General features: G+C 40.8%; 2 protein-coding genes across 2 annotated transcripts in view; one reads left to right on the top strand and one right to left on the bottom strand.

Annotated features, from left to right (window-relative positions):
* Nucleotides 1-26,955, top strand: part of cog5 (component of oligomeric golgi complex 5) — a 58,896-nt gene that overhangs the window by 6,482 nt on the left and 25,459 nt on the right. The window contains exon 7 of the mRNA XM_030045715.1: nucleotides 23,400-23,530. Within this exon, the coding sequence (XP_029901575.1) occupies nucleotides 23,400-23,530 (131 nt within the window). The remainder of the gene's footprint in view (nucleotides 1-23,399; nucleotides 23,531-26,955) is intronic.
* Nucleotides 5,995-11,961, bottom strand: LOC115355068 (G-protein coupled receptor 22-like). Its single transcript, XM_030045717.1, has 4 exons — nucleotides 11,760-11,961; nucleotides 9,226-9,370; nucleotides 8,365-8,511; nucleotides 5,995-7,803 (listed from the first exon to the last, which is right to left on the bottom strand). Exons 2-4 carry the CDS (start codon nucleotides 9,346-9,348, stop codon nucleotides 6,751-6,753), a joined length of 1,323 nt encoding a protein of 440 aa, XP_029901577.1. The 5' UTR covers nucleotides 9,349-9,370; nucleotides 11,760-11,961; the 3' UTR covers nucleotides 5,995-6,750.

Genomic DNA, 26,955 nt, shown 5'->3' with positions numbered 1-26,955 from the left:
TCCTTAAATCAGAGGATGGGGACAGATGTGTCAGCTTTAGGGTTCATCGCAGGCTGCTAGGGGGACGTCTGGCCAAGTTGACGCTATCCAGAGCTTACATGGTTTGGCGTTAAGGGATTGTTGATTGTTGAGCGTCCTCCTAGTTACAAGGATGCATGTTCATGTGGTGGTCATCCTGCACTGATCGTTGCATAAGTGACTGTCTCTTATTTGGTGTGGTGTTTGTTGCTTTATATTTTTATGTCATATTTTTAGCGGTTATATGTGGAACAACTCGTCCAGTGGGGAAAAACACAGTTGAATCTCAAACTTGAAGAATCCACCAACTTTAATAGCAGGTTTAGGTTGTGCAGTGTGCATTACGTTTCCCAGCAACACAGTAACATTTTAATTACAATGTTTTAATTTTCGGTGATTAGATTACAGTTACTTCTCTAATAAAAAATGTGTTACTTCCATTACTTAAGCAATAGTTTTTGTAAACAGACTCTATATATACATGTACAGAGTCTATAGCGAGGGCTAAGATATTGATATTAGAAACACGCTGGTTTCTGTTTCGTTGTAGTCTTGAGTGGTTTTATGAGGGTAAACAGTCCATGTGGGGAGCAAAGGAAGTTGAACACACATTGTCTGAAATTACAATACCGACAGAAAGTATTGATGTATGGAGATGTGTGGTGTGTGTGATGTGTGGAGAAACGTTCAACTCTTGTAATAAAAGAAATGGAAACTGAAGCGGTTTTCGACTTGTTTTGGACTGCATTTGAAAACCCTAAAAAATTGGACATCACAATCCAGAGGCAAAGACAGCGCTGTCAGAGATAGCCTCGTAGCTGATGGGTTCTGAGATTGTTCGAGCGCAGGACTTCATTGGACTTATAGCATATTTAACGCGTCAAAAATCACATCAAATAAGTGATCAAAATCTCTCTTGCCTGCTTGTGTTCAAATTGTCCAGTGCAGCGGGTCGGATTAATGAACTGCTGAGGAGAGAGCGGTGATAGAAGTGGGCAGATAGTCAGGGAGATCATTCAGAAGCCAGGAAAATCCTCTGTCTCCCCCAATCAAGTTGTTCATTTTTAAAAGATATGGATTCCCAGCAGGGAGAATATAATTTATGAGCTGAGGTGAGTTTGGTGGATGTTTGTCCTGACCCTGTAACGAGCAGTTTCATATTTGTACATTTAGTATTTTTTCTTTTTTCTTGCTACTTCTCATAATGTAATTTTGTGAATTTGCAACTGACCCAGTTTCCCCTCGGGTATCAATAAAGTACTTCTGATTATGATTCTGATTAAACAGCCTGTAATCCATACAGTAAAACACTGATGAAGACAGAAACTACTCGTCACTTTGGATTATGTAATTTAATAAACTGAATTTGCTTCCAGTCGTGACTGACACTGCTGTGACTGTAGCTGTAATAGTCTTTTTAATATTTATCACTTAGGATATTCAACCAGAAAACCTCAAGACAATTTTAGTTTTTAGAGAGAATAATTAATTAAGTACTGTGAGTAAGTAAAAAATTATGAGTAACTTTACTAAATTACTTTTTGTGCAGCTTACCCACGCTGATGAGGATTAGTAGTTTCACCGCTGCACACTGCTTCTCTGGCTTTGCATCTTAAAAATGTTTTCATCTGCACCACTGCACAGTAAATGTTGGAAACAAGTGTAAAAGCACTGGAGCACAAAGCATGCCCTCACAGTGTGCAGACCCATATGTTAACAATTAATCGCAGGGTCAGCGCATTACGGCACAGTGCATGTTTAATTTCCTGATGAAAGGAAATAATAAACATAATGGAAGTGTATTCATATGTTGACTCAATTGTTCACCTAAAAGCAAAACTGCAATTTACATAGCATCAAATCAGATTACGTAAAGGGACAGTCCACCCTGAATAAAAATCATCTGTCATGTACTCGTCCACATGTCAATCAAAGCATTTTGTTTTCTCCAAAGTCTTTTCCAAACTGTCAAACTTAAATAGGCCATCTTTTTACAGCTCCACGGAATGCTAAAAATATCCTCACAGTTTTCCAAACAGGTCGTGCAGCATCATCCAAGTGTCTTGTCATTAAATAATTAAATGCTGTTGGTACCTTGACAATCAAAACAAAATAAAATATACACATTTGGTTCAAGAGCAAATTGTCTCTGTGGACCAGTTGTACTGTTGGTCCAAAAGTCAAATATTGACCTCATTATCTCCTGTATTTTCATGTCAGATAGTGGATTTTTGGGCATATACATCACATATAAACCTCAAATCAAATAACTTTTCCTTCATTGTCCTTCTTTTCCCACCCATTTGGTCGGTCCATAGCACTGTTTCCTCCCCTCCACCCCTCTTTCCCTGTTGTTTTTTATATCACATTAAATGAAACAAACAAATAAATTAGCGAATGAAGTGCAGTAGAGCTAATATCCCTGGTCCAGAATCAGTAGCAAAAAGCACAACCAGAAGTCAGCGCGGCCTTGTACCAACCAGCTGCATGCCAAATCACAAGGCCCTCTTTGAGGCAACTGCAAAAAAAGAGAGGAGTGGGTGTGGCTTGGGAGGATGTGGGCGTGGCTTCAACTAAGTGAGAATTTAACAAAAATGTTCCTTAGAAATCACTTATAATTTTTTCCAGATTACATTTTATTTCATGTTTTCAGTTTTATTTTTTTTTATTTGTGTTTTGCGGTTTTAGCACATTTTGTTATTGTTAATATTCAGTAATGTTATTATTAATATTTAGAATATAATGAATATGTGCTTCAGTAGTTATAAAATTGCTGATGTGGTTACACTGCTGAGTTTTTGTTGAAGTGATGAGCTCTTCTTGCTAGTGCACTGCTTCTGTGTGTGTGTGTGTGTGTGTGTGTGCGTGTGTGTGTGTGAGAGAGAGTGGCTGAGCCCTGCCCTCAGTGAAACACAGACAGCGGTCAGAGGAAAGAAACTGCAGCAGTGTGCACGTAAATGACCACAAACAAACATGTTCTGTTCATTCGGCTAAGGCGCTGTGAAAAAGTTGCATCCACATTTTCGCAAATTCTGCGATATTCTGCATTTTACAGTCGGTTCCTTAGTTGTTTTCAAATTCTGCAATTCTGTCCATGTTTTCTGCGTCATGGGAAATCATAGGGCTCCACTTAGCCCCTGGCCAAAGTTTTGTGACGATGTTTGAATCTGTGTTGAGCCCTTTTGTGCTATGCCATGCCCCCTTTTTGCGAAAATCTTTGTCCTTGGCATAAAACCAACCCTCCCATCATATTTGGTGTAAATACGAGCATCCATCTGAAAGTTACGCCTGCGTGTGACAAACGAACCGATGAACGCATGCACACATTGATTTCATAATCCCCATCTTCTGATGTCATTGGGTGGGGGTCAGTGACTTTTAATATATTACATACATTATATTGAAAGTGTATCATGACCTCCTTACATCATGACGTTGTTACCCTCAGGTGATACCCATATCATCTACCACCATCGGTGAATACATATCAATATAAAACAACCTATTTGGTGTGTACGACAATGACGGGAGACTTTTGGAGGACTGTGTGACCTTCTGTTTTCAGCACATGGAAAGTGATATTGATGCGTGCCTGCCACCGCCAACAGCTATCTATCTGCCTACTACCCTTGGTTATCACGAGGCAATGAGCGTGACAGAGCAGGTTCGCAAGGACAAGTGTTTTCAGCAGCCTGTGCCCGCTAGTCCATGACCGCCTCTCATAACACATACACACACACACACACATACACACACAATGTAGAGTGTTGCGGAAAGTGTGTGTTGTGGTATACAAAGCAACCACCTTCCTCCCAACACACACACACACACCACACACAAATTCCTTTGGCTGCTAAGAGCCTCTGAATGGGGTCAGAGTGCTCAGTGTTCGCCAGCACAGCGGCAGCCTCTTATAGGTGATACGATGTTGGCTTCAGATCCCTGCCGTGCCTGTAGGTGTTTAGTTTTTTGTTTTTTTTCCCCAACAATCCCAACAATTTGACTCGAGGGTGCTGCTGTCTTGCATTTTGTTATCTCTGTGGTTTCACACAGTGAGGTCCTGGGATGTCCCATTTGTACATTAAATCATTACCAGCAACAATAATTACCTTTGGTGCTGGTTCCTGTGACAAAATCTAACCAATTGGGTGTCCGTATCCTAGTTTATATCTGTCTCCGGCTTTGACATGAAATGCTTGAGAATCCTGCTCCAGTGCATTAGTCAAACCAACCAGTTTACCGTGTCTGTGCAAATACCAGCTGTTGTTATGAAATCCCAAACTGTAGGATTAAATAAATAAACAAACACAGCTGCACCAGGCATTTTTTATGTAGTTACACCTGCCTTATCAACCTAGATCACAAAGTGATGCTGCGATAGAGAACAGTTTCCCAGCACCTGTAATTGAAATGCTGTAGAATTGCCTTTTTTTTTTGTTCAATTTAAATTTTGCAGAGGAAATGACAAGTAAAGAGTAAAACGCCTCCTTGTTTTCTTCACAGAGAGCTAGTCTCACCCTCTCTTCTCTCTTTGGTTTCTTTGTTTTGTTTTGTTTTGTTTTGTTTTTTTATAACGCTTCACAGACCAACATGATGGTGCTGTGTGCAGTTCGCTGCCATCACGGGAAATAATTTCTGGCTATTGGAGTTCAAAATTTTCAAACAATGACCTCTTTATACCATTGTGCACACTGATTGCATGCAAAATGTGGAGATGTTAGCAAGCAATGACTTCATTTTAGTTCGTGCCTCGTTTGTAGGCAGCACCATTGAAAATTCTTGTCTTGTTGGGGAAGAAATATAATTACTTTTGTACATAACATATATGATGAGTACACACACTGGTTACTGCAGCTATTTTGCTCTTTTAATGCATTAAATATGATCCTCTGCCCTCCCTTCTATCTCTGTTGTAGCAGAGCCCATATTTACATAACTCACTCTTTAATGCACCATGAACGCCATTGTTTTTGCCCTGTGTATTTCAGTAGGTAGAGCAAGGCATTAACACTACTTGGGTTAGTGGTTCCCTTCCCTGTGTCGCTCATCAGGTAGAATGATACCATGTGACTTATTGACGTTTAATAAGCAAGAAACTAATTCAAGAGGCTCAGGAGTATTGTCCAGGCACTATGGCTCATCATTTTCGTTTGGTGTAGCTTAAATGTAAGAACTGTTGTTGCATTCCTTTTTTTTGTTCTGGATGAGATTATACTAGGTGTATATGTAAAAAAAAAAAAAAAAAAAAAGTTTACAATGCAAATTTGACAAGAGCTAAGTTCATTTGCTTTCCTTGATCATATAATTATGCAAAAAAAAAGAGAAAAAAGCATTTATTATCTATTATCTCTGATTTACACTCGACCTGTTCTCACTGACATGTTTCATATATAGCTGAGATTGTTATTCACAGCACCTTATAGCATGTGATAATGAGTGGGCAGGTTGCGATTCAGTGTCACATGGATGTTGATAAACACACTGGCTGCTGTGTGGATCAAACCTGTGACTCTTTTGTTCTGGGTGAGACTCTAACCGCTTGAATTTCCCCTTCCTTGAAAAGTTTCTGCACTGCTATTAAAATAGCACAAGGGATATTTCTGGTGTTGCATATTTTTAATCTTTCCTTTTGAGCTATGCAATTTCACTGAAAAGAAAAAAAGGTATCTCTATTTTTATCTATGTCATTCCCTACTGTATTTGTCTGGCAACAAATGCAAACAAGTTCTTTGTCCTGGAAAATGAGCATTAAACACTAATGTGAAGACTTTAGTGTCACCGCTGTATTTAAAAGTTTAGGCTAGGTCGTCAGTCCCTCGTTTCTTCAGCTCAGGGCCAGACAGATGGAGATGACCTCCCTGAGGTAAGCAAAGGGAAAACTAAATTCCAAGTCAATTTTCAGCTTCACTGGACAGATGTGCTCTGTCTCTGTACCCAATTCCACAAGGGGAGCCGGGGAACAGAAGGATACTGACACATATTGTGCCTTTAGTTATTTATTACAAAAGGTGACGAACACTATCAAGGTATTCTATGACTGTACAGCATTATAGACATTTGTCTCATATTGCGCTAACCAAAGAACGACATGCACTGCAGTTTAGATACAGATTTGTTACTAAATTGTCCTTGACACCACTCCACAATATCCACAATAAATAGCAATAAATTATCCCTCTTCATGTGGCTATGACACCTATTTCAACATTACATTTTTTTTTTGCATCAGGGAAATAATTAATGTAGAAAAAGGCTCAACCCATGGCTGTGAAGTGGTCCTTGAACTTCTACACAGGTAGCTGCTGGTAGTTTCCCTTTTTACATGTGATGTTTATATTAAATAATCTCCTCATTTCTATCTTGTAACTCCTCTGCTTTAGTGTGAAAGGTCTCCTTTTCTGTGACCATTTGAATTTTCATTCAGCAAGCTGCCCCAAGAGTGTCAGTATCCATTATGTACTCCATCTGTAAGAGAGTCCACCTCTATTAGCACCTCCGGTGTTGTAAAGTATTTCCCCATCGTCATCTGTCATTCCATGTTTTGTTTTTCCCAAATACCAGCCAGTTAGGTATTTGTAAAGTATCCTTAAACAATATTCTAGATCCACCAAGAAACACCTGTTATTTTATCAACACACTTTAGAGTTCAATTCCTTCAAGAGACTCTGTAGTTTCACCTTTGTGAGTATTACCAGTTCTCTGGTTTTATTCTACAAATTTCAGGAAATGCTGTCATTCCACATCTTGCGAGGAGAGACACTTTTGTCTTGCCTCTGTGTCTTCAAAAGTGACCTTCTTATTCCTCCTGGGGTCAATCCATGAGTTGTGGATAACCACGTTGTTTGGTGTCGGCTCAGCCTCCACTACGGAAACCACCCTCTTCTTCATCTTGCTCTTCAAAACCTTTTGGAACTTCTGCCGGGTGAAGGCGTAAAGGAGCGGGTGGAAGATAGTCGTCCCGTAGGCCATCACCAGGAAGCCCAGGCGAAGGCGGACGGTGAAATCACTGGGCCCAGTGCTGAGGATGACCGTGTTGAGCACAGTTATGGGTGTCCAGCAAAGCAGGAACGTGGAGATGATAAGAAGAGACATTCTAAAGACTCGTTTCTGCCTTTCCCGTCTCTCCCGGTGACGCTTTACCGCTCTTCTTAGTGCGATGATGACGGACACTGACGCCCGCATGCCCAAAGGTGCATTCCCACCTCCACGGACGCCTGTGCTGCTCTGTGAGCCGTCAGTCGACTCTGCCTGTGTGGCAGTGGTCAAAGAGATATTTTTTTTACTGCGTTGCTTCTTTTTGGGTAGGTTGTGCTGGAATCGTGTACCAATGCGGATATTAAGAGCCTGAAGGATCTTGTAGTAGGTCACTAGCATTACCATAGCTGTGAAGAAGAATATGGGAATCTGGGCTAGAAGGTGATAGTACAAACCCAGTTCTGTGTAATACTCATTGGTATGAGCCACTGTGACCACTGCAGTCTGGTTCGCCAGGTCAGATCCAGGATGGATGAAGAAGCCCACTTCCATAAAGGGGACTAGGAAGCTGAGGAAGGACAGAGCCCAGATGGACCCTAGCAGAGCCACAGCACGGCCCATAGTCAGCACGCGGTTGGCTGGCCGTACTGAGATGTCATAGCGGTCCAGGGTGATGGCTAGCACATTGGCGGCAGTGGCCACACTAGCGAAGGAGACACAGGCCTCATGGAAACAGCAAACCATGGCTGTGTCCGCCTCCAGGGGAAGTAGCACCACCACGGCCGTCAGCGGGATGCAGCATATACACACCTGGAAACAGACCAACAATTTATGCCACATACCTTCATACCAGATGAAACTGCAACACATGCTTTGGTTATCTGTTTACAGGCAGGAAACCATCAGCTAAATTTAGCAACTGCTAATACTAAAAAAATGGATGAATATTTTATTTTAATATCTTGTGGCATTGTTGAGATAGTACAGAATCCTTGGTCAAATTCTTGGTTGTCATGGTACTGTCATGACAGCATCTACATTTCACTTTCACAGTGCTAAAAAGTAATAATTTATTATAGCATAACCATTATTTGAACCACTTTGGGTGATGCAACTGTTAAGAAATCTGGGAGTGTTGCCATGGCAGACTGCAGTATATGTTGGCATTTGCATTGATACTCACTTATCATTGAAATTTAGTCAGCTTGAAGCTAGCTGTGCCTGTTGGCGGAATGCTGGCAATTCTTACCTGCCATGTTTTTTTTTGGGGGTGGCTGAACCCTCAGTTCATAAATGTCTCAAATACATAGTGACAAATCCCTGGTGCCAAACAGTAGCAGACTCAAATTCATATTGCATGTCAAGACTCACCAACACATCCACTACATGCAGGTTCATCGTGACGATGTTGGAGACAGAGCTGATGAGGTTCTGTTTCATACAGTAGAGGACCAGCACTGTCAGGTTGGAGCTTAGGCCCAAAACAATCTCCAGCAGCAGGAAACCTGTCAGAGAGACCTAAAGACAAATGGACAGTTGTGTGAGCTGTGGTTTTTAGTGTCACACTCAATTTTTTAGTTGCAATTATCGATTCCAAGGTGTGACAAGATGTGACAAGATTTTACATCACTGTAGAGTGGAGTGAGTTCAGGGTAGTTTTTGTCACAATGAAAGGTTTTGGTTCAGTCTTTTTTCTCAGCTGAAGTCACACTTGGGCTTGGGTTTTATGTTTTGCCATGGGCGAAACATAAAACGAATTTGAGTATCTGACATTTAATTTCCAGTCTATGACTGAAGTAGAAATCGCCTAGTTTCCTAAACTCATTTTTTGACTCTTGATGTTATATCTGTGTCTTGATGGTCATCTTGTCAGATCATAATGCCGTAACAAGTTGCCATATCTTGGCCGAAGGAGAAGCCACATTACAAGTTTGACCCCCGACTAATCAGCACACTCTGTCTTTGTTAATTTAGCTCACTGTGGGCATTGCAAGGGGCTAGGAAGTTAACTGTGTGACAGTCAAGTACACATGTCATCGGAGTTGTCACAAGCTGAAAAAATACTGGTAGGCTTTATGTCACAGTGGAAAAATTGCATCAAAACTGAGCTGAATTTGCGTAGTTACTGTTACATTTTATGTTTCTGGGTATTACAACCATGCAAATCTCACGTTAGTACTTTGATGCCCCTTGAAAGACAATTGAGACGTGTTTGCAAGGACATAGACGTACCTGGAAGCTGATGGGGTAGATAGCGTCGGAGGTGCTCATGTCGAGATCGTAGGGTTCAGCAGTGTCGAGGACTGTCATGTTGCTCATGGTGGCTGCTGAGATCAGCACAGGGAAGGTGTGCATTATCTTGCTGGGAGGAAGAGGCCTGGAGAGCCAATTGCACAGAAAAAGCCAGAGAAGTTGTTAAAAGTCAATCTTGACATGTCTAATGTTATCAGGTTATTCTCCACCAAATTGCCACCAGCTAGCAGTGCCCTTTAGGTTCGATGAAGAATGCTAACAATCTTGCCAGCCACGTGTTGAAAGGTTGTCTCCATAATAGGGAAAAGTGACAATTTTGGAAGAAACATGAATAAATATTCAAATGTCATGGTATGCCTTTCCTGCACTAAATCTTGGATGTTATAATGATCCAAGAGCTGTCACGTGTTTAAGGACAAAAGAAGTAGGAAAAGTACATATATTATTTGGGTGGATGACTGCTTTTACTCTTTCAACTTTTAAGTATAATGCTGTTAAATAAGTGAAACGGGTCTGGAAATTGCACTTCATAATGTCACTCCGATCTGATTAGAATTATTTCAAAGAGATTACAGTTTAAGTTTGTCCCCCTGTGTTCATTAAGTTTAGTCATCAAGGCCAAAATGCAAAGTCCTTTGTTCTCAGCGCTGAAACTGCTTTTGACTTAAATTAGCAATGCCATAGGGCTTTGCCTAATTGCATTCTGAAGTTGACAGTTTTTGACTGCTGCTATGTTTATATCTTAAGTGGCATTGCCCTCAAGTAATGATTTTTTTTCCATGGATGATAATTGATACCATGGCTATAAACGCCCTTGACTGCACATTGACTTATGCCACATAAAAAACTGAAGTTAATTTTTTTTCCCAACTTAAATCTGCACTGAGACTGTTTATCAAAATTAAAAAAGTCAGAAATGTATGTGAAGTTATTATGGTTGAATAACTGCAAAATCCACTTTATGGAGGTCATACCCTTGTTTAGATGTGATAAATAATTTAATTGGCAAACATTTTATATAGTACAATGCATTTATTAATTTTAGCTTGGATTGTAGTTGGGAGAGGCCGTACTTATATAAATTGCTCTATATTTCCTCTACTTGGCACAAAATCTGATCTTAGGTTCATCAGTGCATGCCAGTGTGATTATAAGTGTATAAGAGAGGATCTAATTCAGAAAGCTGAAGCATAATGTAGGAAACATGTCTTACTTAGGGACAGTGTACAAAGGAAAGGAAAGGGAAGTTTTGGTACTATCGTTTCTATTCGTTATATGAAAACATTAAGGGTTGTATTTGAGGGCAGATACTGATTTTAAGTCTTACAGTGGTTACTGGATCTGGGGACAAAATCACCGGAAAGGACACCCTTTGTATATTCACGTGGTGTGGAGCTATAATTTGTCTTTGTTGGAAACCTGAGCAATGCAGGAACGTAACTGTGCATCAAGCCGCGTGACTGAAGAGGTTATTCCTCGGGAAAGAGCAAAGTTAACAACCAGTCTAGCAGATTTCATACGACTGTAACAAAACAGCACTTAGACCAAGTGAAATCATAAATAAGAAGAGGATTTCTGTGATGACAGACATGGTCCACTCGCATTGTAAGTTAGTTTAGCAAATAACAGCGACAGATGCACCAGTACCACTTTTTCACTTCAGATTCTGAGTGTTAAATTATGGGCTCCAGGGAACTGATTCAATCCATTACCTTTAGACAGTTTGTTATTAAGACAAAAATGATTGAGACATAATTCATAGTTCTCCATGAGAGTAATAACATTCCTCTGTATGTGTGTGTGTGTGTGTGTGTGTTGGAAAAACAAAAAATCAAGTGACTTTCCATTGATTTTAAGACATAATACAGGGGCACTTGATATTCTGGTATCAATACCTGTATCTAAATATTGGTCCAACAGCAGACACAGAGCTCAGCACATTCCATGTGTCTGTCAGATACTAGGCCAGGGTTATTGACGTTGTGTTGCGAGGCCTATTGATATCAGTTCACAGTTTGTGTAGGAGCCTGTTTATGCTATAAGTATTTTTAGAGCAGTATATTTGGACTCTTTAGCTTGCTTGGGCAGCGGGAGAACATCATAATTCGGGCTGTGGTTGTGTTGAGTTTCTGCAGTGAGACTTTTGAAAATGCGATTACAGTGTGCTTCGGTACGTGTGAATACATACTATAATACTGTTAATCTCAACCTGCTGCAGTGAATGATGTTAAAATGCAGTCTCAAACGATGCCCATATTAAGGTCATGTCTTCATTTTTTCTTAACACCAAAGCAAATTACTGAAAAAATGAGCCCATCATATCTAACTGAATTTACATGAACTGGAATTGGACTCGTTTTTTGCGTCCTCAGTGCTCACAAAATCAACTTGTGTGTTCTTGTTTTCTTGTAACTGAGCAGTTTGAACCTAACCTAACCAAATGCAAAAATGCAGCATGGTAATCTTTTCCACTATGGCTCAGATCAAAGGCGTGATCTAAGCCGTAGACTCACCCCTCCCTCCCAGTGGTGTTCTCTCCAGCTCAGCAGCAGTTGAAGTGGCCACGAGGAAGTCGCTGGAGCACACCAAACCGCCGCGCCATGGTTTGACAGTTGATATTTTGCAAAATCTTGAGTTATTCCATTCGATTTAAGAGCCTTTTGGCAGATGTTTGGATGCTTGGCATGGAAGAGTCATCGGTGGCTTTGTAATGGGATATGGCGTTCTGACAAAGGAAAAGGGCTGTTTGTTGATCAGTGAACACAGAAACCAACACACTCCCGCCCCTCTTTGGGGGGGCATGTACTTTGCCACATAAGCGTGGTGCAATAAGATCAATGCGTTCTTTCATTCACTGCTCTGTCTTGTTGTTGTCCATTGTGCGTGGACTGTGGCCTCCGATGTCATCTTCCCTTGAAAATGGTACCAGGGCCAGAACAGTCCCCCTCTCTCCTCTTTTCTCCAGTTCTCTTGTGTTGTATCTGTTTCAGAGTTGTCTCCTCATCGTTCCAGAGATGCTGAGGTCCACATGTAGTCCATGGCACCTTAAGTCATATTTGTGTATTTCAGAGAGAGAGAGAGAGACAGTAGTGGAGACAGAAATCAGGAGGTAGAGAGAAAAAACTCTGCACTCGACCCAGGCTAACCCCTGGCTTCACACATCTCCCACCCAAGGGGGCGCAGAATTGAACCAAAGGTCAAAGAGCTCTGACGCAGGTTGTGCCAGGCCCCTTGGAGAGCACAGACCGAGACTGATCCCTCGACTGTTTGACATTCGCAACCTTCTTAGTTGCACTTTATCCTTCAGACTGCAAGAGAGGAATTGATCTAAGCCAAGAATGACATCATCGTCTTCATTGTCGTCATCACCGCCGCCATCCCTCTTTTTCTTCCTCCATCAGTTTCTACCTTTCATGCTGCTGAAGGAAAAAAAATGGAGAAAGATATTTTAATGTAATGGACTGGAAAAGTGGGAAGTGTGTCACATTAAAATCAGACCGTTTCCCACCGGTCAGGCTCTTGCATTAAATGTTCGTCACCTACTTTAAACTCATCTATCATCCCCTGACAGATCATTTGTTCTTTCTATGCTAATTGGATGGCTGCGTCTCTGCGTGTGTCCCTGTTTGCGCTCATGTACTCTCGTGTGTACGCGGAGTGTCTGTTTAATCAATTTTTTATGCCTTGCTTGTCTTTGATGGTTCCCATCATGTGTTTGTTTGGCAAATGAGCGGTGAAAGCTGTGAACTGGTTTTTCGCAGACGCCTTGGCATATAAAATCATGTGATGATTGACACAGAAATGGGTCACATACTCTCGGCAATCGCAAAACATATGTGACCACTCCTCAAGTCCTATCTGTTTGTGTGTAGAATGACACAGAAATCAGAGAACAGTCAATTCAGTAAGTAGTTGTCTTCAGAATTTAAATTTGGAGAGACTTTGGCCATGAGTGTGTGGAATCTCACAAAAAAAATGGCTACACTGTCTGTGAATACATTGCATTTTTAATTCACAGTACATTGGATTTATTTGTGCCCTCTGGCCCTGGTGTGCGCATTCTTGTATACGTTGACAAGCCACTCATTCGATTCGGGAAGTTGATTCTCCAAGCAAAAGAAGCTCAAGTGCTCCCACAGGTGTGAGTAGCTGTGCGCTATTAATTTTGTACAATCATATCATATTGATTTTTGCTGGAAGAAGCAGTAATGTAGAATTTTGCCATGTGGAAACCAGCTGCAATCATAAAAAGTCAATAAATGCAATAAAATTATTTTCTTCCTACATCGTTGATCATTGTGATTAATAGTTATGATCATAATATCTAGCAGAAAGTATTCAGGATTATTATTTTAGCCGTAACTGTGCAGCACAAGGTATGAGGGTTAAAGGGTCTGTTTTATTTCAAAGAGGAAAGCCCAGATATCAGCAAAGTGAGGGAAGCTGCTCACTGTGGGTTAAAATGTGTAGTGTCAGACTTGTTAATGGGACTTCACAGCCATGTTCATTTCATCTTGTATTTTGCTGCCATCCTTCAAAGAAATTGTCAAAAAAAAAAAAAAAATTCTCTATGGTGGAGTTCACTATATTTGTGGTTATTTTTTGTATTATGTAATCCTTTGTTGACATTTGAATTCCTTTGAAACTCTTGTTACCTGCGCAGAGCATGAAAAAAATGCCACGATGTGAGAACTTTATTTTCCAAAACAGCATTCTTTCTGCAAGGCTGTTTTTTTTTTTTTTTTTTTTTCACGCTCATCATTTCCTTGAGCTGTATTTTCCACTACATGGAATAACTGTCCTCTGGATGACCTCACTTTGAGGACAAATTCAGATTGATTCACTCTCTACTCTCAAACCCAAACAAAAGAAATCCATGCCTGCCTGTTCAGTTTTGTGATATGTGAGATTATGCGCTTTGTGAATCATCAACATCATTTTTTTTTTTTTCGCCGTGGATATTGTGTTTATGCACCGTTAGCAAAACTACATGAGGGAACACAATACTGTATTATGTCAGTAGTCAGTGAATGTGGGAAGTACAATAAGACAACTGGGCTTCATCTTATCCGGTGAAAACCAGTGTTGCTTTCTATTTGACAGGCACTCATTACGCCTAATTATTTCACTACTTGAAAAAAATCACAGCCTGGGGGAAAAAAAATATCGTGACTCATTGGCACAACAACGTGCCAGTGCGCTGTGGTTGTGTCTTTATCTACAAGTCAATGTGTTGATTTTATATTATGCTGCCTTCATGCAGTCAGTCTACAAACAAATTCACATTGCCTTGATATCAGTGCGCCGATAATGATATTAGTGTGCTGTTCCTCCGTGCGTTAGTTTACCTCTCAGACAAAGGCAAATCCTCTGCGATCCAGCGGTGTGTGTGACTGCTTTCCTGTAGTGCTTTGTAATCCCAACCGCCAAAGGTAGCATGGTGTCACCCGTCCCCACAGGTGATAAGCTGGAGTGACTGAGATCGCTGCTGGGCTTTAGCTTTTCTCCATAGAGACAAACTGGTCCATCACTCAATGATGTGTCTTACTGTCCGCAGCCCCAGAATACAGATGGAAAAACAACTGGTAGGAAACATCAAGCCACATAATCTGGAAGGAAAGAGACACTGGCACCGCTGCTCAGCCTCCCTCTCTTCCCCTCTCTCTCTCTCTCTCTCTCTCTCTCTCTCTATCTCTCTCCCCCTCTCCGTCCTGCTTCCTGCCTCTCTCTGTATCTGCCTCTAGTAGCCCTTCCTACTCTTGCATCGCTCCCTCCCCTCTCTGAAACTGTCTTCTCTTCTCCTCTTTTTCTTTTCTTTTTTCTTTTTTTTTTTTTACACCTCTGCGCTTGACTAATTGGATTCACAAAGCAGATTTAACACTCTCCTCTTCATTTTTTCTCTCCCTTCACTCTCGCCTCTTATCTGTCTCCTGCTTTCCTTTGAGGGTTTTCTTTCTCTTTTGTGTTGCATGCATTAACTGGGGAAAGCTCAGTCGCTGTCATGCAGGTATGACACAGATCAGGATTTAACCTGTGGGTTTGCTTTTTTTCCCCCCCGACCTTTTTTCCCTATTTCTCTCTCCCTGCCGGCTTTCCCTAAGTGTGTTTGCCCTCATTAGAGAGCCCAGTTTGGTAACCATAGCAGTGACGATGCTAATGGCAGCATCCTTCCTCCCAGGACTTTGGCCACTCCTTTGCTGTTTATGTTTGCATAGCACCTGCCTGACGCTACATCCTTAATTGTCCCAATCTGGCTACTGTCAGAGCAGTCGCTGTATTGCCCTTATTGCCTGGTGAGCATATCTGCCAGGTAGCTAGTGAGCTGACTCTTTAGGGCTGCTTGGCATTGGCATGGCAACAACAGCACCACCGGCTGAGGCAAGCGCAGAATGATAGTTCAGGATCCAAAGCAGAACCCGCCCGCTGTTTTCAGAGAATCTGTCCTTGTTGATTAATTAAACAAGAATTCCCGCATCTGATTTTTTTAGGCGCAATCCTGTTTGCCGTTGTTTTCACGTCTGTCCCTGATCTGCTCATTGTAGTTTGGAATCCTCATTTCTCAGTCTGCATCTGTTTATTCAAGGAGTGTAAGCAGAGATGACAGTTTCCAGTCAGACTGTTTTTGCTGACATGCGCAACTCAGCAGGAGGGATTTTTTTTTCCTTCAGATACAAATCATTGCAGAGAGAGAGGGAGATAGAAATGGAGACAAGAAGACGGAGAGGGTAAAAAAAAAGACAACTGCATGCTTTTTTGGTAGCAAAGGTGACCACAATGTGTGAGCGAGATACAGGCTCAGGAATCACACCTAAGATTGCTGTAAGCACTGAGAGAGCAAAGGAAAATGCCCATAAATGTTTAATGATTGCATTAATGTTGCAACCTGATATCCAGGCTGTCTGCTGGCTAGCCTGCAGGCCGCTTGCTATTGTCTAGTCCCCTGTTACACTCATTTCAAACAGAGGCAGAGCGGTGTATATGGGTGATGGCAAATGTGCGTGTGTGCATTTGGATAGCTGGTCATGGTTTTCGTGCAAAAGGCGATAAATGCCCAGTGGCTGTCAATGTCATAATGTCAGTTCAGACTCAAATTGAAGATCTCTGTGTTTGCTAATGTCGCTGGACTGCGTCTTCATTTTATCTTCAGCGGTAATAACACATAAGTCAGGGAAAATGCAAGATGTTAGGCTTCTTTTTCCAAATAACAATCTAAATAAGTTTTTTGTCCTTCTGTCTTTTTGGCTGGAGTATTGCAGTACCTTCTGTTGAAGGTAAAAACTTTCCTTGGTGTATTTTTTGTGTTTTATGTGCCTTATTAGTATGTCTTTATGATTTGTGATTTGGTTTTTGAAAATACAATTAAAAAAGGGAATTAGTGCTGCAAGAAAAACTTATGAATGGGAAGCAAACTTCAGCAGATCAATCCAAATATGAAAAAAGTGGATGCACACCAAGACAGGTTTTAACAACTTCAACATTTTGAGGCCGAAACGTTGTGTTTTTTGTACTGGGCTGTGTTTAAAAAACTAAAGAGAAAAGAATGAGAAAAATTAAAAATTCTCCCAGAAAGCATCCACCTTTTCACATTTCACATCTTGCTCAGGGTAACAGGACAAAAGTGATTCTTCCTGGCAAGCAGTGATGCTTCGTCAGTGATCACAATAGTTCACCTCAGGGGAGTGGGTGGAGGTCACGGCCAGGAACACATGACTCAGCAACTATGAGGCTAACGCGACGCACGAGTCATCAGAAATAGGAATAAACCCACAAGGAGAGTCTTGACACAGCCTCTGCCACCATCGCAGGAAAACACTCTACGTCATGAAACGAGGACGTTCAGCAGCGGCTGCTGTTACCCCCGAAAAATGAGATGAAGATTTCAGGGATGCAAACCGTCACCTTTTTTTGTTCCAAACTGAGAAACATGTTGATTTCTTCCACCATGAGTTCGTCTCTAGGAATATTCCCATTAAATGAAGTGACTGCGCATGTATCACCAACGTTGTCACCCTCAACCAGCATTATTTTCATTGTTAAGGTGGTTATTAAAAGTCACTGTGCATATCATAAAAGAGGCACTCCACTTAACTCATTATTGTGTGGCCGTGTTGATTGTTCCCAAAACATGGAAAAATTGGGCATATCCATTGTCAGTTTGCGAATGAAGCTGATGGGTATACAGGGCATAATCTGTTAGCCGTTACTATCCACCATTGCAAAGAATGACTTCAGGATGTGTAAAGGTGTAGACAAGATGATGGGTAATATTTGCAGTGGTCGATGACCAGCGACGAAATCAAACGAGCTGTTGACGGTGTGTTTTCTCTAAAGATGCATTTTCTAATATTTTGTTGTCAGTAAGAATTGGGAGAGAAGTGCAGTCTGATAAATCCTGGCATGTGCACTAGCTTTAAGTATGTGCAAAAAAAGGAAAATATGTCTGGCGAGTGAAATGAGAAGTGGAATATAACAGTAATGCCAACACAGTCCCTGTAGAATGAAATGAAACTCTTAATTTATTCAAGGAAATCACCACCACTGCTGATTATTATCTAGTATTGCTGTTATCTAAATCTAAAATATGTGTAGTCCAGATGCTGTAGAAGTAATGATCTTTTGATTAAAAACATTTTAACACTGAAACCTGAACCATCATTGACAGATATGGGACAGAATTATTACCCACAGCACCACAGCGTCATAAAATTACACAGGAAACACTGAATTAAAAATGACTTTTTCCAACTTGTTAGCTGTCATAATACCCACTTATTTAACAATAAATGCTAAAATAGGTAGTTGCTTGTATTTTTATGTCAAAATCACATTTCTCATTACTTCCCATTCAATAATGACTTCCCTCTGCTCTTCCAATCAAATAAAACTGCCTCACTCTTCCTGACTGATAATCCCATTGGATTACCCATTTGAATGATCCCCTCCCCACATTATGACTCGCCCCAGCATCCTGTTTCAACCAGTGATACATCAAATTATGGAGGCAAAACAGCATCCCATGTGCACACACACACACACACACACACACACACACAGAGAGAGACAGAGACAGACATAAAGTCACATCTTGGTTTACACTAGTTGACATGTTGCAGTTTGGCGGTTGCATAGCTCTGTTCTTCTTTCTACATGTTATGATTATATGAGGCTATTTCAGGAATTCTTCTTCTTCTTCTTGAAAGCTAAAGAGGAACTTTGGGAAGGAATCTCTTCTCTGCAGGGCTAGCTGAGCCGTCTGCTAAGTGTCGGTGCAAATTCTCTTACTCCCCTTTTAGTCAGCTGACTAAGTTGACCAAACAGTCATCAGTCAGTGTGTGATGTTTCCATTATTAGGCCCAAAGAAAAAAAAAAAAAAAAAAAAAAAAAAAAAAAAAATCAGGAAAAAATATTAACGTTTACAACTGGAAATTCCATTGTTTTTATTAGCTAATTAAAGTGTTTTTTTGGTAGTTATATGTTGTTTGAAGTGTTACAAGCTTACATAGGCTATGTACTGAATTATATTGACTTTAATAATACATTTTTGCTCTCAGTACTTGAAGTGTGACTGGAATTTCCTCTTCCAAATCTGATAACTGTTCCAGGGTTCAGCATTAATCGTTTTTTTATCTGTCTCATTGGGCCAATACGTCAGACGGAAAAAAAATTATCACATTGCATATGTTATTGACTATTAGAAAATAACCACAATCTACAGTGGCAAATGTTAGCAAACAAGATTGATTAATAAAAAGAAGTCTAATGTGTGTAAATTCGGCCCTTGATTGCACGAAATTTATAGATGAGCCCTCATAAATAACTGATAGGAGCTTTTCCTGCAAATATAACTCGTGCTAACATGGAAGAAGCAAAGCAAATATCACAGGGAAAATTCATGAGGATTGTAAGTCTCTTCATTCATCCGTCCTGCCAGTACATTCATGGGACCTGATTAGGGGTTGTCAGCGAGTTGCTTTGCCAACATCGCTGACTCATCGCTGCCAGCTCTTGTCTTCTTCGGCTTTGAGTATGTGTTGGCCGTAATTGTCGGTGCCTTTAAAAGTGAGCCAGCTTGATCCGCCTAATTTGGAAATTGCAGATAAACGATGCGGGATTGATTCATCATTTTCGACACAAGGAAACTGTTGCCTCAGTGACAGCGAAAACTATGTTTTACTTGACGCTGTGCAAGCCAAAGTAGCTGCTGCCGCTTAACTCCGATTTGCTGGAAATCAGATTCATTCTCATGGTCGTGTCCAGTTTGAATAGACTGATTGTAGAGGCTGTTAGACCAGAAACTTTATTTGTGTGTGTGTGATAGCCAGCTGGACCACCAAGTCAATGCCAATACAATACAATACATGTCAAACTTTGCATCCAGTATGTTATTGATGGTTAATGCTGGTGTGTTTGCAGTGTACAGCTTGAAAAATATAATTTGCTTTTGCTTTTCTCTGCTTCATAAAGCCATGAAATGACAGCATGAGATTAAGACTGAGCTGCTTTTCGGTGTACATAAGCGATTTTAAGGTGTCACTTTGGGCTCTCATACCTTGTGATAGCCATTTTTAACATGTAATAGGTCAAAATATGAATCAACTGTGGTGTAACAAAACTGTTTCAGTGGAGCTATTCAAAGAGTGCGATACATTGCTGCAAGTATATATGTATTGGGGAGATTTTAGTCTGCACACGATTTAACAAACCTGTTAATACTCTGGAATAAGGCCTTTCTGAAAGCCAGGTGTTACAAACCTGGGTAGGTCACTCTGCTGTCCTGATTCATGCCTCATCAGCTGTTATTGTCTCCTGATTTTTAAAAATGCCTTGATAAGCGGGACACACATCCCACCTTGCTGCCTTTTTCCCCACCCACAACCCGCTCTGATGATGATCACCTTCATCAGTAAGTTGAAACCTGAAGGTCAGATTGTGTGCTGATTATCAAACACTGGCAAATCCACGCAGTGTATTTGTATGTGTTGGTGGCAGTGGACTTCATTCACCACTATCTTCCTAAGTTTTTTTTCTTAAATTTGTCTCCTGAGGTCTTAAGAAAAGTCTGTGTCATATTCATGACGTGGAATCGTTCACACCTGTGTTGTTCTTGTAGTGATGAATCCATTTGCCCTTGTAAACTGAAAGCACAAAAGATGCATGGGAGAGCGCACAACTGGTTAATTAAAAAAATAAAATAAATAAATCTGAGGCCAAAAATTTTAAAAAACAGAATTGAAGTGTTAGTATAGTGTTCTGTTAAAGAATGAAAATGTTTTTTAACAATATTATACATGATGAAATATTATTGTAATTTAAATCCTATATAGTATGCAATTGTAGAATTGAAGAAAACACAGTAACGAGTTATTTTGCGCAAACATGTCGACACTCAAACGCATGCTCCTGAGCTTGCGTAGATTCTGTTCTTAAAATATGACAAATCCAAAAATAAGAGAACAGCAGGGAATGTCAGAATCTTGGTGAAAACTGCGTAAGTGGGCTTTAAGAAGAAATTTCTTCTTAAGAGCGGTTGGTGAATGATGCTGGTGTTGTCTGTCCTGCCGTCCTTGAAGAACGAGCTCCCTCAGCGTAGCATTCTAGACACATCTGTGCCAGAACACGACTCATCCCTTGGGAACCAACGCATAATAGCCAATAGTCTACACTGTGTGCGTGTGTGTGTGTGTGTGTGTGTGTGTGTGTGAGAGAGAGAGAGAGAGAGAGAGGGCAAGAGTTCAAGGGTAGCATATCAGACAGACCTCTAAGCATAAGTCAGAATGGACAACCCCTCTCTCTCTCTCTCTCTCTCTCTCTCTCTTGCTCTCTCTGTCTCTCTGTCTCTTTCTCTCTGTCTCTCTCTCTCTCTCTCTCTCTCACACACACACACACACACACACACACACAGAAACAGACAAGCGAAGAGACAGGGCTCAGCTGTTGGATTGTGGTCTCAGGCAGGCTTTGTACTTCAGTTGAGGCTGTGAGCGGATTGCTTTGGAATTGGATGTGGCTCCTGTCCAATTCCCCGGTCCTCTGTGCCTCAGCCCGCCACCTGCCTGATAATGCTGTTTCTCTCCCTCCCTCCCTCCCTCCCTCCCTCTCTCTCTCTCTCTCTCTCTCTCTCTCTCTCCTTCTTTCTTTGTCTGGGAACACTGGGAAGAAGAGCAAACAATCTGCAGCCCTGGACAAATAGCACATCTGAAATGCTTTGCTATCAGCTCCACTGTCCTCCCCTCTTCACCTCTCCTCTCAGTGACAATGTCTGATTTCCCCTCTGCCTTTTTGTGTCTGTGTGTTATCAAGAAAAAAAAAAAAAAACCTCCGTCCAAAAAAACACGTCAAACTGTGGAAAATTACAGTGCGAGGATGCTGCAGCCCACCTTGTTGTCACGCTGCGTTCACAACGCATCGGACAAAAAATGCAAAACCCGACGAAGGAAGCGCTGTTTGACTGCATGAAACGACCTCAATCCAAGTAATTTTACTTAAGTATTTACAATCAACCACAGTTGCACTGCTGCAGATACTGCTCGCTTTCTTTAAGGAAGGCTGATGTTGTTTTATTGATTATATTGATTGCAAATTTGCCATCATGTAGAACATCTGTGTTGACCGGCTTCAATTTGTGAGGCCATGATACTGAAGCCTGCAACGACGTCCCGCGTCATGCTTGAAATTACACCTTGTGCATGTTTCCACTTCTTTCTTTCGCAGTTGGGAGGTTGACTTTCTGAATGCTGCATGCTGCTCAGGTTAATTAAAAAATCATCTCTTCAAAAATGCTTCCAGCGGATGATCACACTGGAACTCTTTTTTTTTACTCTCTACAAGTATTGTTGACTATCCTGGAATTTATTCTTCCAAGTGTAACATATAAATGCAACAGAGACAGAATGACTGCACTGTTGGTATCACTGCGTTATAAGGCTATCAGAGGCATCGTGGTGGAGTTGTTGGGCAAAATGCCACATATTGACAACACTACATCAATTTCAATTTAATAGGGGTCCACAACATGCTTCTGTTGCAAGGCAAAGTCAATACTCCCCTCTCTAGTGCAGTTTTCAGGCTATCTAAGGCCAGTGGGTTGGATGAAAAATGCAACGGCGAAACCACAGTGCTCTTTAAAACACAGGTAAAAGCACCGGGTCTTTATTTGGAGTGACAGTCCGCCTTACAAATCCGACAAACTGACATCTGCTGTCATCTGTTTCATCAACAGGATGCAAAATGAATAACCGGAATGGGAAATCCAGTGACAGGGTAAATGTCGGTGAAATTTAAGTGGTGTTTGAGGGAAATTATTGATAACTACACATTCTCTTCCTGTCCTGAGCCTCTGGGTTTTCAGTCTATTGAAAGTCATAATGCCCAACAATTTCCCTTGAAAGATGAATACATGGGAACAATACAAACACCGGATGAAATAGCAAATATCAGCGACTCATAAATCGGATTGTAAATTTCTCTCAGTCATCAACTACAGGGTTAAAGTTGAGATCACACAAATTGCTCCATTGAAAAATTGCTGAGTGCACTCAGCAGTGATGTGTTTTTGAATTTGTTGTGAAATGAGATCAGAAGGGATTTAGAAATTAATGGAATTGATCTGAGCAGAGAGCACTTAAATATTCCATGTATGGGACCCAAATGAGAAATTAAATTTCAATCCAGACTCAGGAAAGCACATCGTGTGTGTGTGTGTGTGTGTGTGTGTGTGTGTGTGTGTGCTTTAATTATTATTATTGTTGTTGTTGTGCCTTTCCTGTTTTCAAAGTATAGTTTAAAGCCTCAGTCTGTGATTTTTGAGCAACACTTTCTTTGCACATGTACTTTGACTCTGTAAAATCTTTGTCTACATAGCAGTCTTTGGAGGAAAATGACCTGTATTTCATTTGTGTTAGGATAAGAATTAAAAAATGTGTTCTCCATCAGCAAGTCAAAAATTCTATATAACATGCATTGTAACCAAAATTAACATATTAACTATAGATGGTGCAATAAACTGATAACTGGATCTTTAATTTGGTCAGAGCAAGAGGGAAAGATGCTGGAATATAAAGAATGTGGTCATTTCTGTGATTTCAGATTATTGTTCTTTCTGTGCGTGTGTGTGTGTGTGTGTGTGTGTGTGTGTGTGTGTGTGTGTGCTGTAGACTACTTATCCCAAGGCGTTGACCTGAGCGGCATTGAGGTGATCGAGAACGACTTGTTGTTGATCAGCAGAGCCAGACTGGAGGTTGAGAACCAGGCCAAGAGACTGCTGGAGCAGGGCATGGAGATCCAGGTACACACACACACACACACACACACACACACACACACACACACACACACACACACAAAAACACACACACACATACACACTCTACATTTGATCCCACACTTGCTGTCTCTTTGTGGTTAGAAAGACTGGTTCAAGTCTGTATGTTGGCACGTCAAAGCGTGACGTTTCATGGTGCAGCTTTAAGACGATAATAAATCCAGTCAGGAAATCTGAATTTTCTTTTTTGGTGTTAGTCCAGAGTCTATCATCATCATCCACTAAGACATGAGTGTTCCTAAAAGTCAACAACTATAAAAAAAAAAAATGGAGTTTTAGGGCCTTTTCACACCTGAAAGTCGGAACCAAGGTTCGTGTTTTTGTTACATTGTGCATATTTGATCGTGTTAGCTTTGGTTTCACATTGTGATTAGGTGATTGCACTGAAGAACCTAACATACCTTCTGACATACCCTCGTCCTGTCGTCACCACCTACATGAGCTGTGTCTCCCTGTACCGGACACTGATTGGTTTGTAGATGGGCACATGTCTGATATTGGTGTGTTGTCAGTTTGTTGGGTTGCCTTCCACCACCATTTGAATTGATGGAGAAATGAATGGACAAATTCATTTTGTTGCTCCTGTGATAATATGATTATGGCATTACTACCAGAACCTCCAACTTCAAGTGCTCTCCTCTCATATCCTCTCACTGCTGTCTCCGAAAATACCTGGAAACTGTCGGCATTTTTATGAGTTTTTTCCAGTTGACTTTTCAGAATGTCACCGACCCTTATTTCAATAGAAAACTTGGTCTCCTCCTCTCCCCAGGTTCTACTGCATCTTATTTTCCCTCTTTCTGGCTCTGACAATAGCCTGCTGGAACTTTCTGTAATCGGTCTGAAAGTCTGAGTCATCCAAAAAAATGTTTTCACACCAGATCAGACTGAACCATAGTTCGGTTAGTTTCTAGACTGAGACCACCTCTTTTTGTCGGACCAAGTTTCGGGTGTTTGGTCATGACTGTGGTCTAGGGGAGGTTTCACTTGTTTCACCTGTAATTTTGGTTTGGATCAAACCAAAAAGTCTGTAAGTCCGGACCAAACGAGGTGGATGTGAAAAGGTGCTTAAAGACCCTTGTAAGACCAACCACCTGTCCGGCAAAGTGAAACTATCTCGCATGTCAGAACTGAAATAGATCTGACTCTTACTAGTGGTCTGAATTGGATCGCTCCACTCTGACGTGTGAAAGTAGCTTTTAATCCCGAGCAAAACTGATCATTTGACTCAGAAGAGATCGATCGACAGGCATTTCTCTGCATAGAAGAAAACTTCAAATTCTCCCAGCTTCAGGATGTTCTTTGCATCCATTGATGACAATAACATGATTAGCAAGAAATCAGTTACCTATCCCTTTAATGCCTGTGCTGATATTCAAAAAACTTGCATACATAGGATGAATGCACATAATGATGCAATGCTTTTTTTTATCCACTTTATGTAGAATGAGTGCAGTCCAGTACGTTCTGCATGTCCTGCTCTCCCTGTGCATTGAATGTGTCGTCCTGTTCTTTGAATTTTTTAGGTGTTACCTAACCATGTTTGTTACCATGCGACTTGTCAGTATGATCCTGTGCTATTGTCATCAAGATAGACTCCTGCACATTTATTGTAGTTGGCAAATAAAGTGATTTTGATTGACATGTTGTTCTGTCACCAAAACCAGTCCGCTGTGTGGGTGACATTTTGCAGATTTTCACTGCTTTTTTTTTCTGGTGTTAACACTGCACTGTCACTCCCTTTATCAGAATAATTTTGCAAAGTTGGTCACAGAAATGAAAGCAGACCTGCTAAGCTGAAATACTCTGGTTTTATTCAGGATTGTTGAATATCAGTAAGAATGAAAGCCCTCCTATGAGTTAGGAGGCCAGGCAAATCCAATCAGCATCTCACTGATTTGACTCCGGCTAAACTGATTTCTATTACTGTGCTACTACCTTTCTTTGAAATTAAAGCAGACCTTAATTTTTGCCGTACGTTCCCTCTCTGATTGATGAGTAGAATTGGTTCTATTAATCTTTTGCCCAGAATTGAGTGGAAATTCCAGTGTCTTTTGATCAGTTTTTAATAACAAAAATCTGTTTTGCCAGACTGTGATTAGCATCACTGTCATCTTTTTCATCTCCAATGGATTTCTTGTCTTTATTAACTTCAGGGTGTACATGAATATAATCCTTTTGCAAAGTTGAACAGGTAAGGAAATTTAAAGTCTGTTTGATTTGTTTGGTTTTCTGTTCTTTTTTGAAAATAAATACAATACAATACAATAATGGAGCCAAGATTCATACCCTGTATAGCACTATTTGTCATCTGAATTTTAGTGTTTCATTTTTTTTTATTGCATTTTTTTTTTTCCACCAGACTGTGGTCATCATTTTGTCATCACCATTCCCGCTTTGTCTTGTTTTCATTTCCTCCTGGGGAATATGTATTAAAACCCCAAAAAAGTTACATATGTTTTTGAAGTTGGAAGAAATTTTGAGGTTTGTGTATTTTGATTCCTTCGGCTACATGTTCTTTTGAGAAGAAGAGAAACAAAACTGGCACCGTGGCCAGCGCCTTTTATACATGTAGTGCTCTGTTTTTGCTTTTCCAATTAAAGTACATGTGAGAGAGAGCAAGCACATGTGAGCTGTGCTAGCTTTCATCTGCCCCAGAAAGCCTTGTTCTCAAGGGGGACAGTGTCCTGTTTCAAAAACCGTGCATGTGTGTGTGCATGCATGAATGTGTGTACGTGAGACGGTCTGTTCAGTGTCCATGATGACATGTTGCCAGAGCCCAGAGGAGAACTGCATTTCTGCTTGTGTGTTCTCAGCTGCAGCCACGTCCTGCTTTGCTCCTCCTGCCGAGATGGACGGATGATGAAATGATGATCACAGTAGCATGCAGCAATATATCTATAAGTCTGTTTTGATGTCCCCTCTCTGGCTTTCTCTCAGTATGGGTGTGTTTGAGCAAGATAAAGACCCTCATGCTTTATGATGGTTATGACAACTACACCTCATTTGTCAATAAAAAATTATCTTGTACATGCTGGGGAGCGAGAGATAATGAGACAGCTGTGTTTGAGCTGTATCGATTGAAACCAAAGAACAGGGTATTACAGAAGACAGGATTAAAAAAATAAAATACAACTCAGACGAGCAAAAAGTTAAGATTATTAAGAATTATTTTGTACTTTACCTAAGGTGGTAAAAGCAATCTGAGCAAGATTTTTAGTGTATTTAAGATTCAGACATGAATTAAACACCATATTGATGTATGGAGCAAAAGGTCTAAGTGTAAGATGCCTTTTTATGCAGTGCTGTGTTCAAACTAGAGCAAATATCAGGGTCCTCTTGTCCAAATGCATCATATTCCCAGATGCCAGTAATACTGGAGACTTGCT

Source organism: Myripristis murdjan, chromosome 23, assembly GCF_902150065.1.
Source record: "Myripristis murdjan chromosome 23, fMyrMur1.1, whole genome shotgun sequence".
NCBI lineage: Eukaryota > Metazoa > Chordata > Actinopteri > Holocentriformes > Holocentridae > Myripristis > Myripristis murdjan.
The sequence above is the reverse complement of the archived record's forward strand: the minus strand, read 5'-3'. Positions and strand labels throughout refer to the sequence as shown.